This window comes from Hyla sarda, chromosome 8 (genome assembly GCF_029499605.1).
Source record: "Hyla sarda isolate aHylSar1 chromosome 8, aHylSar1.hap1, whole genome shotgun sequence".
Taxonomy (NCBI): Eukaryota; Metazoa; Chordata; class Amphibia; order Anura; family Hylidae; genus Hyla; species Hyla sarda.
The window spans coordinates 169,956,454-169,972,247 of record NC_079196.1 but is presented as its reverse complement, the minus strand read 5'-3'; the positions used below and the strand labels follow the sequence as shown (position 1 = coordinate 169,972,247).

General features: G+C 40.2%; 1 protein-coding gene across 4 annotated transcripts in view; it reads left to right on the top strand.

Annotated features, from left to right (window-relative positions):
- The window catches only part of KATNIP (katanin interacting protein), a 235,219-nt gene that overhangs the window by 99,722 nt on the left and 119,703 nt on the right, over positions 1-15,794 (top strand). For all 4 annotated transcript variants that reach the window (XR_008847228.1, XM_056536142.1, XM_056536141.1 and 1 more), the window contains 2 exons: positions 9,741-10,659; positions 14,441-15,157. Coding sequence is in view for 3 of the 4 variants with exons in the window: in XM_056536142.1 (XP_056392117.1) it covers positions 9,741-10,659; positions 14,441-15,157 (1,636 nt within the window). In the remaining variant the exon portion in view is untranslated. The remainder of the gene's footprint in view (positions 1-9,740; positions 10,660-14,440; positions 15,158-15,794) is intronic.

The following is a 15,794-nucleotide window of genomic DNA, read 5'->3' as shown; positions in this document are numbered from 1 at the left end:
GGAGTATTTTTTGCCTTCCTATGGATCAACACTTTAGAATAATAAACTGAATTCGTCGGATGTATGTCTTTTTTTTTTTTCAGTTCACAAACTATGTATAAGCAAACTTGTAGTACAGACACCATTAATGGCAAAACCAATATCAGCAGTACCTACACAGTGATAAATGGTTTTATATAACCTAGGAAAGGCACAGTCCACACCAACAGCCAGCTACAACGTAAATCTGGCATGGATCCATTTCTGCGACGAACTTCTCCCCCCCCCCCCCCCCCCCCAAAGAAGTTATAAAATACTCACGGCCATATTCTGTAACAGATATACAAGTCAATGCCTTTGCCCACACAACTTCTAAGTATTCCATTTCATTCTACTTTGCTCCTCATTTTTATCATAGAGCTAATAACAAAGTGAGAGCTATATACCAGGAAGGTTATAGACAAGATGAAAATATTCTCGATGCCCTACTTTCTGACAATGGAACATTAGCCTATGTCAGTTCCTGTGTATTAAACATAAAAATTGATATACACCACGAATCCCTTGTGCCTTGGTGATGCATTAGTAGCGAGCATTGTGTGTTTAATAGTGGATCACAATCCTGACATTTTCAGTTGCCTTCTTTTATAGTTTTGTGCAAATATTTCATACAGAAAATACATTAGATTTTTCCTTTAGTTTAAATTCCAAAAGAAATGTATTATGTAAATGTATGTATTTCAGGAAGAAAAAGAGTTCAGCTATCCAAGTGATTTTTTTCCCTACTTTTATTAGAGCTTATTAAAAGGAAGATTTAAGATAATGCCACACACAATCTTTCATTTTCTGGATTTATTATTACAGATTTATCTTGATTTCTTTTACTAATCTTGACTTAGGTATTTAGATGTTCCACATCACAAAGATTATACAAGGAATATATGAAAGCTTAAGAGTCTTTTATCTAGCAATCTCCTATATGCACAATTTTTCGTGGTTTGCATAACTTTGACTCTTAAAATTAACAATAGGTTCCATTTATTGTCATTAGTTAATGTACAGTCATGGCCGTAAATGTTGAACCAATGACATTTTTCAAGAAAATTAAGAATTTCTCACAGAAAAGGATTGCAGTAACACATGTTTATTCCCTTTATTTGTATTGGAACTAAACCAAAAAAATTTGGGGAAAAAAAGCAAATTGGACATAATGATACACCAAACTCCAAAAATGGGCTGGACAAAATTATTGGTACCCTTTACCTAATATTTGGTTGCACACCCTTAGGGGAAAAAAAAATAACTGAAATCAGTCGCTTCCTATAACCATCAATAAGTTTCTTACACCTCTCAGCCGGAATGTCGGACCACTCTTCCTTTGCAAACTGCTCCAGGTCTCTCTTATTGGAAGGGTGCCTTTTCCCAACAGCAATTTTAAGACCTCTCCACAGGTGTTCAATGAGATTTAGATCTGGACTCATTGCTGGCCACTTCAGAACTCTCCAGCACTTTTCTTGCCATCCATTTCTGGGTGCTTTTTGACGTATGTTTGGGGTCACTGTCCTGCTGGAAGACCCAAGATATCAAACGCAAACCCAGCTTTCTGACACTGGGCTGTACAGTGCGACCCAAAATCCACTGGTAATCCTCAGATTTCATGATGCCTTGCACACATTCAAGGCACCCAGTGCCAGAGGCAGCAAAACAATCCCAAAACATAATTGAACCTCCACCATATTTCACTGTAGGTACTGTGTTCTTTTCTTTGTAGGCCTCATTACGTTTTTGGTAAACAGTAGAATTATGTGCTTTACCAAAAATCTCTATCTTGGTCTCATCTGTCCACAAGACATTTTCCCAGAAGGATTTTGGCTTACTCAAGTTCATTTTGGCAAAGTTTAGTCTTGCTTTTTTATGTCTCTGTGTCAGCAGTGGGGTCCTCCTGGGTCTCCTGCCATAGCATTTAATTTACTTTAAATGTCGATGGATAGTTTGCGCTCACACTGATGCTCCCTGAGCCTGCAGGACAGCTTGAATATCTTTGGAACTTGTTTGGGGCTGCTTATCCACCATCCGGACTATCCTGTGTTGACACCTTTCCTAAATTTTTCTCTTCCATCCATGCCCAGGGAGATTAGCTACAGTGCCATGGGTTGCAAACTTCTTGATAATGTTACGCACTGTGGACAAAGGCAAATCTAGATCTCTGGAGATGGACTTGTTAACTTGAAATTGTTGATATTTTTCCACAATTGTGGTTCTCAAGTCCTCAGACAGTTCTCTTCTTCTCCTCTTTCTGTTGTCCATGCTTAGTGTGTAACACACACAGAAACACAATGCAAAGACCAAGTGAGCTTCTCTCCTTTTTATCTGCTTTCAGGTGTGATTTTTATATTGCCCACACCTGTTACTTGCCCCAAGTGAGTTTAAAGGAGCATCACATGCTTGAGACAATCTTATTTTCCACAATTTTGAAAGGGTGCCAATAATGTTGTCCAGACCATTTTTGGAGTTTGCTGTGACATTATGTCCAATTAGCTTTTTTTCCTCCCTTTTTTGGTTTAATTCCAATACACACAAAGGGAATAAACATGTATAGCAAAACATGTGTTACTGCAATCCTTTTCTGTGAAAAATACTTCATTTCCTAGAAAAAATTCAGGGGTGCCAAAATTTACGGCCACGACTGTAATATGTTAGAATAACTTAAAATTAACATACTCGGTTATGCATGTCTTTGGTTTTACGCAGCTTAGTCCCAATGAGAAAATATTGGATGTTGCTTTTCTTATTGCGTGGAAGTGACTGTAGTGAATGGGCTGCTGCTCTCCGGAAGCCTTTTGCTTGCTGGTTAGTTGGAGTAATATTTTTGTTGAACTAGGGATAAAGGGAATATTAGGGGGCAATTTTTTTTCTTTTTAGAAACTAGTCCTGCATTGGGTGCTTACAGTGAAACTGGTATACTGTTCACCCGCACTTAACCCAATATACTGGGTTATAGTGCGGGGGAACAGCATTACAATGGGGGAGGGGGGACACTTTCTTGTATTAATGAAGTCTAGTGGTCTTTAATCTTCTAGCTGCATGACGCAGCTCTGCACAATGGAGGCGGGAAGCCGGCTCGCTATGCTCCCCTGCCTTTTCCATATTCTCCCATGATGAATTATCAAAATATTGACTCTCATGTCTCCCAAGTCCTAGCGATGTGAGAGTGAATAATTTTGAATATTTATTATGAGGGTGGGCCAGAGTGGAGAATATGGAGGAGATAGGGGAGCGCTGCGGGCTGGCTCCCGGCCTCCATTGCGCAGAACTGCACAATGCAGCTAGAAGGTTAAAAACCTCTAACACTGTAAATACTTCATTAATAAGTAAACCTGTATTGTAATGCTGTTCACCCACACTATAACAACGTATATTGGGTTTAGATCGGGTGAACAGCCTGTCAGTTTCCCTTTAAAAAAAAAATACATAAATAAACCATACACACCTGCTGTGATCCCCCACTGCTGCCTTTAGAAAGGAACCTGGTGCTCTTCATTTTAATATTTTTTTTTGCTTTCTTTTGCTTGATCTTTCAGGATCTGCCCATTCAGCCAATCCATGGCTGTATCGGTGACCCACCTCAGTATCATGTGAACAAGAAAAAGTATCACATTAAAAGAACGCACACCTCAAAATAGATGGGTTGTACCTGTCATCAAACCATATTTTCTTAACTAACTCTTCTTAACTAACTCTAACAATATTCGCTAACTATTCCTAACACCGATCCTGCCCTAAAAAAAATTTCCAAGCTTTAAAAAGCTCTGTATCATACTTTTTCCCCTTGCTCCCATTGTGTGAGCTCCCGGCAGGAGAAAGTGGGGGTTTCCCAGCAGAGGCGACTTCACTGAAGCCTGCGAGAGCTGTGCCTCACCGTGCCTGACACGCACATCCTGAGTTTGGACTTCTGCAAATCCTGGTGGAGACCAAATTAACTGTTTGGGAACAGAACAGAGCCACCTAGTGGCCGTTTTTTCAATCACATTAAAGACATATAAAGTTTGAGAATTTTAACAGCAAGTGTCTTATAATAACGTAAGGAACAATATATTAAAAGTTTAGTTTGGAGACAGATACTCTATAAAAAATAATACACATTCTTTATCAAATAACACATAAAAATGCTAAATAAATCACTGACGAAAAGTTCTGCAGTAAATAGAAATAAAGCAAAGGATACATACTAGGAATCGACCGATATCGATTTTTTAGGGCAGATACCGCTACCGATAATCTGTGGAGGTTAAGGCCGATAGCCGATAATTTATACCGATATTCCGGTATAAATTATCGGCTATTTCTCTCCCCCCACCCCCCCTGAAGTCGCTGCAGATCATTGATTTAAAGCGGGAGCTTCAAAATCAATGAACTGTAGCGGCTTTTGCGGTGCCAGAGACCGCCGCCGCCACTTGCTTCTCTCCCCCTGCCTGTATAAAGCCCCCCTGACTTATAATACCCCCTGTCCTGTGCACCTCACATATAATGCCCCCTGAGGGTGCAGAACAGAGGGCATTATATGTGAGGGGCACAGGACATGGGGCATTATATATGAGGGGCAGATGTCAGGGGGCATTATATGTGGGGGCACAAGATGGGGGCATTGTATGTGAGGAACACAGGACATGGGGCATTATATGTGGGGGTCACAGGACAGGGGGTATTATGTATGAGGGGCACATGACGGGGGGATTATATGTGGGGGCACATGACAGGCAACCCCTGTCATGTGCCCATATAATCATATAATGCCCCCCTGACTTATAATACCCCCTGTCCTGTGCCCCTCACATATATTGCCCCCTGTCCATTGCCCCTCACATATAATGCGCCATGTCCTGCCCCCTCAGGGGGCATAATTTGTGAGGGTATAGGACAGAGGGTATTATAAGTCAGGGGGGCATTATATGGCCACATTACAGGGGGGGCTGTCCTGTGTTCCTCACATATAATACCCCCCTGATATGTGCCCCTCACTTATATTTGCCCCCCTCACTTATAATTTGCCCGTCCATCCATACAGTGCCCGAGCAGTGCTCACCTCACACGCTGCTACGTTCTTGTACTGTGAGTGAGAGCTGCAGGGACGTGATCTCTGGGCGTCGGCGCGATGATGTGATGTCATCACGCAGGCCTGCCGTGGATGGCGTCCCCGCTGCTCTCACTCCCACTGCTAGAATGAAGCAGCGTGAGAAAGGTGAGCGAATGGAGGAGCGGAACAGCTGACAGCTCCCGCTCCACCATGCTGTCAGGCAATTGCTCCGCACGGCAAAACAAGACATGCGCACGAATCGCGGGACTTCAGTCCGGGCCTAAAGTTCAGGGCCGGGACTGAAGTCCCGTGATTCGTGCGCACGCCTTGTTTCGCGCATTATCGTCAGGTTAGAAGCCGATAACGGGGGAAGACGTGAATATCGGCCGTGCCGATAGTCGGTCGATCCCTAATACATACGACAAACCAATTAAAAACACTTAAAAATCTATGCCAGGTGGCCTTGGAATGGCAGTGGATGGAAACGGCAAAGGTAAGTATGATTTATTTATTATCTTCGCAGCACCTGGACCCCGTAGTAAAGAGGGGTTTAGAGAAATGTTTTTGAGATGAAGATGAATTGTAAGGGCTTGGACATGCAGAAGGCCAGAAGCCAGATTATAGATGATCACAAAGAAAGTTGGATGAAAGGCTGGGGATAGTTTAATGGGGTATTCCAGTGAAATGTTTTTACTGTCTCCAGAAAGTTTAACAGATTTGTAAATGACTTCTATAAAAAAAAATCGTAATCCTACCAGTACTTATCAGCTGCTGAAGTTCAGTTGTTATTTTCTGCCTGACAACAGTGCTCTCTGCTGACACTTCTGTCTGTCTCGGGAACTGTCCAGAGTAAGAGAGGTTTGCTATGGGGATTTGCTCCTACTCTGGACAGTTTCTGCGAAAGACAGAGGTGTCAGCAGAGAGCATTGTTGTCAGACAGAAAAGAACAACTCATGTTCAGCAGCTAATAAGTAGGATTAAGATTTTTTAATAGAAGTCATTTACAAATCTCTTTAACTTTCTGGCACCAGTTGATATGAAAAAAAAAAAATGTTTTCACTGGAATACCCATTTAAGGTGGGTATGTTGTTCAAGAAGTTGAGACAAAAATATTTATAACATAAATAAAAAAAGCACTATTAGAGTTTACTAAAAAAAAAAGAAATCCTGTTTTTATTGCCTTGGTCTCAATCATTTCAACTAGATATTACAATCATAGCAAAAATCCCAATTCTTCCTGTCTGTCTGTATCTCTGTTCCTCTTCACTTCTCATAGATCTGTCATCCTGGTTTTGCATATAAGGTTAGCAGTATTGCTAGAAAATATTTCTCTTAGATGCTGCAGTGTTTGGTTTGCTTGCTGACTTAGTTGTGGTATATGCAGAAGGGTACAGAAGCAAGATCTATTTTTCCACTTGATGCTGCCAAGGCCTTTGACAGCGTCAATTAGAAGTATCTTTGGAGGGTTTTGAACTCCATAAGGGGTTATGGGTGCCATTTTTTATTACTTTTTATCCTGGCTATAGAGCCTTTTGTCACAAAAGGGAATTTGTGATAAACAACGTGCATTTGGTAATATATTGGGGAATATTTTGGTGTAGACTTTCATGCTTATAGGTATTAAAGGGGTACTCTGGTGGAAAACAATTTTCTTTTTAATCAACTGGTGCCAGAAAGTTTAACAGATTTGTAAATTACTTCTGTTACAAAATCTTATTCCTTCCACTATTTATCAGCTGCTGTATGCTCCAGAGGAAGTTCTTTTATTTTTGAATTTCTTTTCTGTCTGACCACAGTGCTCTCTGCTGACACCTCTGTCCACATCAGGAACTGTCCAAAGCAAGAGCAAAAAATCCCCATAGCAAACCTCTCCTGTTCTGGACAGTTCCTGACATGGACATAGGTGTCAATAGAGAGCACTGTGGTAAGACAGAAAAGAAATTCGGAAAGCACTTCCTCTGGAGCATACAGCAGCTGGAAGGATTAAGAGTTTTTAATAGAAGTACAGGTGAAAAATTTAAATATCGTGCAAAAGTCCATTGTATTTCATTAAAGTAACTTGAAAGGAAGCAAGAAGTGCTCTCAAATCTCCTGGTAGACGCATTGACCCTGGACTTAAAGGGGTACTCCGGTGAAAAACTTTTTTATTTATTTATTTATTTTTTGTCAACTGGTGCCAGAAAGTTAAACAGATTTGTAAATTACTTCTATTAAAAAAATCTTAATCCTTCCTGTACTTATTAGCTGCTGAATACTACAGCGGGAATTCTTTTCTTTTTGAAACACAGAGATGTCTGCTGACATCATGAGCTCAGTGCTCTCTGCTGACACCTCTGTCCATTTTAGGAACTGAAATAAAAAAGCACAAACGGATGCGCTCCGTAGTGTAACACCAAAGGTGAGTTGGTAACGCTAAGTGTGAATTGCGCTTACCACATGAAGTTGTACTCCAACCAAGTACAACAATGGAACAGGGCGTATCATCAAAGGGTCTCTGCAGCTTCGTCCCGCTGAAATAGAATCACGATAAAAACAAGCAATCTCCAGGTAGCAGAGCGGGATCAATGGAAGCGCTGAGACCAGATAAGAAGTTAAAAGGATTTATTTCCCATAATGCAACGCGTTTCACGGTCACCCGCTTCCTCAGGCATCTGCATCTCAGGCATCTGCCTGAGGAAGCGGGTGACCGTGAAACGCGTTGCATTATGGGAAATAAATCCTTTTAACTTCTTATCTGGTCTCAGTGCTTCCATTGATCCCGCTCTGCTACCTGAATTTTAGGAACTGTCCAGAACAGCATATGTTTGCTATGGGGATTTCCTTTTAATCTGGACAGTTCCTAAAATGGACAGAGATGTCAGCAGAGAGCACTGTGCTCGTGATCTCAGCAGACAGCTCTGTGTTTCAAACGGAAAAGAATTTGCACTGTAGTATTCAGCAGCTAATAAGTACAGGAAGGATTAAGATTTTTTAATAGAAGTAATTTACAAATCTGTTTAACTTTATGGCACCAGTTGATTAAAAAAAAAAAAAAAGGTTTTCACTGGAGTACCCCTTTAATGAAGCACAGTGGACCAACACCAGCAGATGACCTGGCTCCCAAATCATATAATATATTGGGGGGGCTTTGGGGTTTCCATGAGCTGGAAGCCATAATCATCACAATTATGACATCACAGCTTGAACTATTTTGCTTTGCATGTAATTAGTCTCTCTCGTATATTAGTTTCACCCTTTAAGTTGCATTACTGAAATAAATGAACTATGCACAATATTCAAATTTTTCGAGTTTTACCTGTAATTTACAAATCTGTTTAACTTTCTGGAACCAGTTGATTAAACTTCTGCCCTACAGGCTAAAAGAATTTTTTCAGCCCAGGATCTGGGTTTGTTTTATATGACTACTATTTTTATTAGGGAATTCACTTCTAGTTGGTGGATTTCATCTTCTTATTGTTAAAGGTCATATTTTACGGCACCTTAATTTGTGGTTACAATTATGTGGTTTTGCTTTATTTTCTGTGATGTTTTCTAACTGGTGGCGAATGTGAGGCCTTATTGAGTACATGCATGTATATTTTTGGCTTTGAGTGTCTGCAGGCAGATGTCAACCTGTCGCGTAAATATTTTTTAGATGTTTGATACTCAGTTAGGTTACAGAACTAAATGGTAAGTCGGTGTTGCTCACTATTTGCCTCTATTGATACCTCTGGTGTAGCTTTTGTTGCTCTATCATGAGTTATTCCATTTTTGTCATCAAAAGTACCTGATCCCTGTCAAAAGTAAGTAGAAGGCCTATCTCATTGCTTTGACATATCTTACCCTGTCATATCTGTCATATCTTACCCTGCTTTCTTTATCGGAAGCTAAGAAGTTACCGTTACCCTTTTTTGAGTAAGCCCCAATGCTCCAACATAGACTTGGTCTTTTTCCAGAATTGGCTTGGCATTCAACCTCCATCAGGCTGTAGTGAGGAACCTATGGGTTGGACATAGGGTTTCTATGGGTTCTCTATTAGGCTTGGAAACTCATTGCCTAATATTGGATAAGGTGTACCCCACCTACTATTACTGGACTTCTTTCCAGAGTGTCGCAGATTATGAAGCTTGAAAAGCGCATTTATGAAATGTGGAAGTTTGATTTAGTTGAAGGCCCTTGGTCTTTGACATGAATTGTTCTAATCATTTTCTTTCAACTCTTCTTGCTCCCCATCTTGTTATTTAGCTTTGCCTTCTGATAAGCTCTGTATGTTTGTGCTGGGGGTTTGACTTAATTTAGGGCCCTTTAGTCTTGCTCATACAGTGTTTGTGGACATGGATTGTCCTAATAGTTTTCTTACAACCCTTCTTGCTCTTTAGCTTCAGCTTCTGATAAGCTCTGCATGTTTTCTGTGCTGGAGGTTTGGTTGGGATCTCACCATCCATAGACTATTTGATAGTATCATATTTCTATTTTGTTGTCTCTATTGTATATGTATTATTGGCGTTTTGTGCACCTAACAAATAGTAGTCCTGATTTTGAAAGTACCATTATTCTTCTTACTTTTTTTCTTTTCTATTCTGTAAATAGGAAGAATGTAGGTCTGAGTTGAGAGGGATGACTTCTGTTCTGTATATTATTAGTAAATACTTCGATAAAAGTGATCTGAGTAACAAAATAAAAAAAACACAATTTCGCTTTCTTTTAGGACCTGGACATTGGTGCGAAGCATGTGAAGATCTATAAAAATGAAACTTTGGTATTTGATGGTATTTTAGAGAAAGGTTGTGGTAACCAAGTGTTTGACTATAGTAACACTATTGACTTTCTAAACGGGCAGATGAAGACAGCCACCCCACCTCCTCTCAGCCCTCAAAAAGATGAAAAGGATGAACCTGGTGGTAACAACAATATGAACATGTATGATCAGATAGTGTCACATTCCAGGTTATGTGGATTACCTGAGGCTTCTAGCTCAGAAAGTTCTTCGAAACTGAAGGAATTTCATTTAGCTGAGGATTTAAAAAGTATGGGATCAAACACATCTATAATATATAGAGAACATGGAAACACTTTATGGAGAGAATTGGACTCCTGCAGTGATGAAAATTGTTCTGCTAATGAACTTCGTGAATTGCCTGTTAACTCTACACAACGTGCAAGTTCAGAAAGCAACACATCTATTGATCTCTCGCATTCTCCACCAGATTCTGATGAACTAACGATAAAAGAGCAGCTGGAAAAGCTTACCGGCAGAAAGCTTAGTAATTCATCTAGTAAAATCCCACACTGGTTAGAAGCTTCATCCAACCTTCAACAGAAGAATTATGACCAAAGTTCTAAAAAAACACTATATATTTCAAATAATTCTATCACTGCCAGTGACCGATTCATTGACGAATTTCTCAAAAGTCCTAGTATAGGCTCCAGACATCTAGGCAGATATGACAATAGGTCAGATCCTTCAGCAGTATTAACAAGGAACGTAGATGATGATTTAGAAAGCTTTGGCACAAAGGTTATTTCGGATCAAAAACGGCCAATAAGTGGAAGACGTGAGATGGGAAAATCAAAAGAGAGAGAATTAGAAAGTGAAAAATTACCAGATCTGAGCCTTCCATTGACAAGTAAGTAATAGTTTGGTTTTAGTATGATGTTTCACTATAACGATATGTAAAAAAAAAATTGTAATACATGGTAGCCAACAAAACAGTTTAACTAGCTAGTGAACATAACTTAAAATATACCTGTCATCAACAAAATGTTTTAATATAATGTAGATAATACCATTATATATATATATATATATATATATATATATATATATATATATATATATATTTGTAATATACAGTGGCTAAAAAATTTCTATATTTTTGTTCCTGCAGCTATTGCCTGTGTGTCTCTGTGGGGAGTCCAAATACAGGAAGTGAGCGTGGACAAGCACGGCACTGTACACTGAATCCAAGCAGGGCTCTGTGCACTAAGAAAAAGCAGGACAGTGTGCACAGAGGCTCTATAAAATGCTCCTGGCTCATACATCAGGATGCATGCACAGAGCCCTGCTTGTCCTGCCCTGACTTCCTGTATTTGGACTCCTCATAGAGACATACAGGCAATAGCTGCAGGGACAGCATTTTTTCACCCCAAAATATGCACAATTTTTTACCAATGTAAATTACAAATATACATATTGTATTATCTACATTATATAAAAAGTTTTTGTTGACTACAGGTACACTTTAAAAGTAAAGTAAAAAGTAAGCTGAATTTTTAGTGACTTTTTTAAAAATTATGTTCAATTGTTGTGGCTACCGCATTCAGTCAAAACTACCCGGCATGTGATGGCCAATCACAGCGCACTCTTAAAACCATTGGCCAACACATGCTGCTGGTGTGGATTTCCATGCATGTGGCTGCCGCAGCCCTAAAACATACTCTACAAAGGGTTGTCTTGGATATATTGCCAATTCATTGTTGTGAATTTAGCAGCTCACAGTGATACATAATGTGGCCATGCAGTGTATATTTGTACTAAGGCCATGTTCATGTAATTGTTTAGCACTGTGTGTAATATGTGCCTATTGTTTTCACTTTGAATACATGCCTCAGTTCACATTGTGAATTGCTACACATAGGGTGAGACTACCCTCAGAATTTCTGCAATGTATTACATAGGATTTTCCACCTCTGTAAAAATATGCCATGTTAACATGCATTAAAAGGGTACTTCGATAAAAACTATTTTATTTAACCTTTTCAGGACGCAGGGTGTATGCATACACCCTGCATCCTTAAGGACGTAGGGCATATAGGTATGTCCATGGGAATTCCAGTCCCCGCCACTACCCGGTTGGGGGCCGGATGGGATGCCTGCTGAAATCATTCAGCAGGCATCCCGGCACATTGCCGAGGGGGCCAGATACTGGGTCATACGGGTCTCCAGTGACCTGGAAAATAAGGGGGATCAGGGGTGTCCAAGACACCCCCCGATCCCCCTGAAGGGATAGGAGTGAGGTGGCAGGGGTGCCACCCCTCCTATCCCTGCTATTGGTCAGTCAAAAGCGACCGACCAATAGCAGATCGGGGGCGGAGGGGGGTTACAGTTCAGTTCCCCCGTTCTGCCCACCCACGGTAGTCAGGGCAGAACGGCGGAACTGTGGTGTGACCGGCGGCAGGTGGCGATCCTCTCCCTGGGTCAGCGTGCGCCGATCCTGCTGACTACAGAAGCTGGTGAGTAGTTGCCTAGCAACATCTGCAGGGCTACAGTTTGGAGACCACTATACAGTGGTCTCTAAACTGTAGCCCTCCAGATGTTCCAAAACTAAAACTCCCAGCATGCCCAGATAGCAGTTTGCTGTCTGGGCATGCTGGGATTTGTAGTTTTGCAACATCTGGAGGGCCACAGTTTGGAAATCACTGTGCGGTGGTCTCTAAATCGTGGCCCTCTTAATCTTGCAAAACTGCAACTCCCAGCATGAACGAACAGCAAACGGCTGTCTCGCCATGCTGGGAGTTGTAGTTGTGTACCTCCAGCTCTTGTATAACTACGCCTCCCAGCATGCCCTTCGGCGATCAGTGCATGCTGGGAGTTGTAGTTTTGCAACAGCTGGTGGTTTGCCCCCCCCCACATGAATGTACAGGGTACATTCACACGGGCGGGTTTACAGTGAGTTTCCTGCTTCAAGTTTGAGCTGCGGAAACTCACCTTAGACCTGCCCATGTGAATGTACCCTAAAAACTCTACACTACACTAACACATAATAAAGGGTAAAACACTACATATACACCCCCTTACACTGTCCCCCCCCCCTCCAATAAAAATAAAAACGTATCGTACGGCAGTGTTTTCGAAACGGAGCCTCCAGCTGTTGCAAAACAACGACTCCCAGCATTTATGGACAGCCACTGACTGTCTAGGCATGCTGGGAGTTTAGCAACAGCTGGAGGCACTCTGTTTGGGAATCACTGGCATAGAATACCCCTATGTCCACCCCTATGCAATCCCTAATTTAGTCCTCAAGTAAGCATGGCGCTCTCTCACTTCGGAGCCCTGTCGTATTTTAAGTAAAAAGTTTTAGGGCCACATATGGCGTATTTCCGTACTCAGGAGCAATTACGTTACAAATTTTGGGGTGCTTTTTCTCTTTTTACCCCTTGTGAAAAGGAAAAGTTGGGGTCTACACCAGCCTGTTAGTGTAAAAAAATCAAAAAAAAAATTACAAACCTGCTGGTGTTGCCCCATACTTTTTTTTTCACAAGAGGTAAAAGTTAAAAAGTATATGTTTCTTTCTTAAACAGATGCAACTGGACATCATTTTTTAAACCATATATGGTTTTTATCTGTATATGGGTGAAAATTTGTACACCCGTTTTGATACAGTTTTGTCCGGTTTTGAGGAATCAGTTTTTTCATCAAAAACCTGATACTGGAACTGTATTGCAAAAACGTAGTGTGAATGCACCCTAAATCAGGAACTGTCCAGAGCAGGAGAAAATCCCATTAGAAAACCTCTCCAGCTTTATACAGTTCCTAAAGGGAGATTAAAGAGCGCTCCATGGTGCATTAAAATAGATATATATAAATGAAAAGGCTAGCCATGAAAGCCTCTCACCACAAATTGTTGTGTAACAACATACACAACAATTGTTATCAGATATATAAATAATGTAAAATGACATAAAAATATATAGAATAAAAATTTACAAACGAGACGAATACATAAAATAAAAAAAAACATATATTCACCCATACAGTAAATAGACTGGGGCCTCCGATGCGGCAGGAGTGTAATTATCGCATTTGATGTCTCAGATGAGACATTGGATGCGATAATTACACTGCTACCACATCGAAGGCCCCAGTCTATTTACTGTATGGGTGAATATGTTTTTTTTATTGTGTGTTTTCTTTTTGAATTTCCTTTCTGTCTGACCACAGTGCTCTCTGCTGACACCTCTGTCCATTTTAGGAACTGTCCAGAGTAGGAGAAAATCCCCATGGCAAACCTATCCTGCTCTGGACAGTTCCTAAAATGGAGAGAGGTGTCAGCAGAGAGCACTGTGGTCAGACAGAAAGGAAATTCAAAAAGAAAATAACTTTCTCTGTAGTCTCTGACAAGTACTGGAATGATGAAGATTTTTAAATAGAAGTAATTTACAAATCTGTTTAACTTTCTGGCACCAGTTGATTTAAAAAAAAATTTTTCAAGCGGAGTACCCCTTTAAAAGATGATGACACTTAGGGACATCAATAAAAGAAAGAGACACACTTTGTAGTTGCTCTCTGCCTTCTCTTGTAATTGAGGGTTCCTAACAGTAGCCTTTCATCTTAGGGTATCAATGTGTATCATTTTTGGCTTGGTATTTTTGGGAGCACAGTTTCCTAATGACAGCTTTTATTTTTAGGTAGTCAAGGGAGTGTTAAAACAAGGCCAAGGTGGAACAGTGATCAAGAGAATAACTTGATGGAGTCTTGGACATCTTTACTAAAATTTAATCAGTCGCACCGAGGTCGAATCTCTAATATGAATTTTGAAGGAGATATTTTTGATGAATTTTTACATCAAAAAATTGGAAAACAAAATATTACAGTTAAAAAGGAACAAGTACATGAAATGCCTAAATTGGCTGATCCCAACACAGTAGAAAACGATGGAAATGATAGAAATGACTTTGAGATACCAGTTTTGCCATATGGTCAACATTTGTGTATCAAAATTTCTTCTACCTGGGGTGACAGACACTACGTTGGGCTTAATGGTATAGAAATCTTTTCATCCACAGGCAACCCTGTGCAGATCGCAAAGATTGATGCAGACCCCCCAAACATAAATATCTTACCAACATATGGCAAAGACCCTAGAGTCGTAACAAATCTTATTGATGGTGTCAACAAGACTCAGGATGACATGCATGTTTGGCTTGCACCATTTACTCCTGGAAAGATACACTTTATTTACTTAGACTTTGCTTCCCCCTCTAAAGTGGCAATGATCAGAATTTGGAATTATAACAAATCGAGAATTTATTCATTCCGTGGTGTAAAGGACATTGAAATTCTTTTAGATCATGCCATCATTTTTAAAGGAGAAATTGCCAAGGCGACTGGTACACTTACTGGATGTATGTAAATTTTTATTTTCCTTAATTTCTTTCTTATACTTTTTACATTTCCTACTATCTTATGATAAACAGCATTATTTGATGTTGAACTACAGTGAAGGAAAAATATTTGATCTCCTGCTGATTTTGTATGTTTGCCCACTTACCAAGAAATGATCAGTCTATAATTTTCATGGTTGGAATAACAAAAAAAAAAAAACAACAGAAAAATACATTTCCGATAAGTTATGATTGGTTTGCATTTTACTCAGAGAAAGCATTTGATCCCATATCAGTCAGCAAGCATTCTGGCTCCCAGGTATCTTTTATACAGGTAACAAGCTGAGATTAGGAGCACTCTCTTAAAAGGAGTGCTCCTAATCTCAGCTTGTTTACTTCATAAAATTATTCTGTCCACAGAAGCAGGCAATCAATCAATCAAGACCTGAGCAAGGATGTCAGGGACAAGATTGTAGGCATACACAAGACTGGAATATGCTACAAGACTATCTCCAAGCAACTTGGTGAGAAGTTAACAACACGCGATTATTTGCAAATGGAAGAAACACAAAATAACTGTCAAGATCATGCAAGATCTCACCTCGTGGAGTCCAGTGATCATGAGAACAGCCCAGAACTACATGGGAGGATCTTGTCA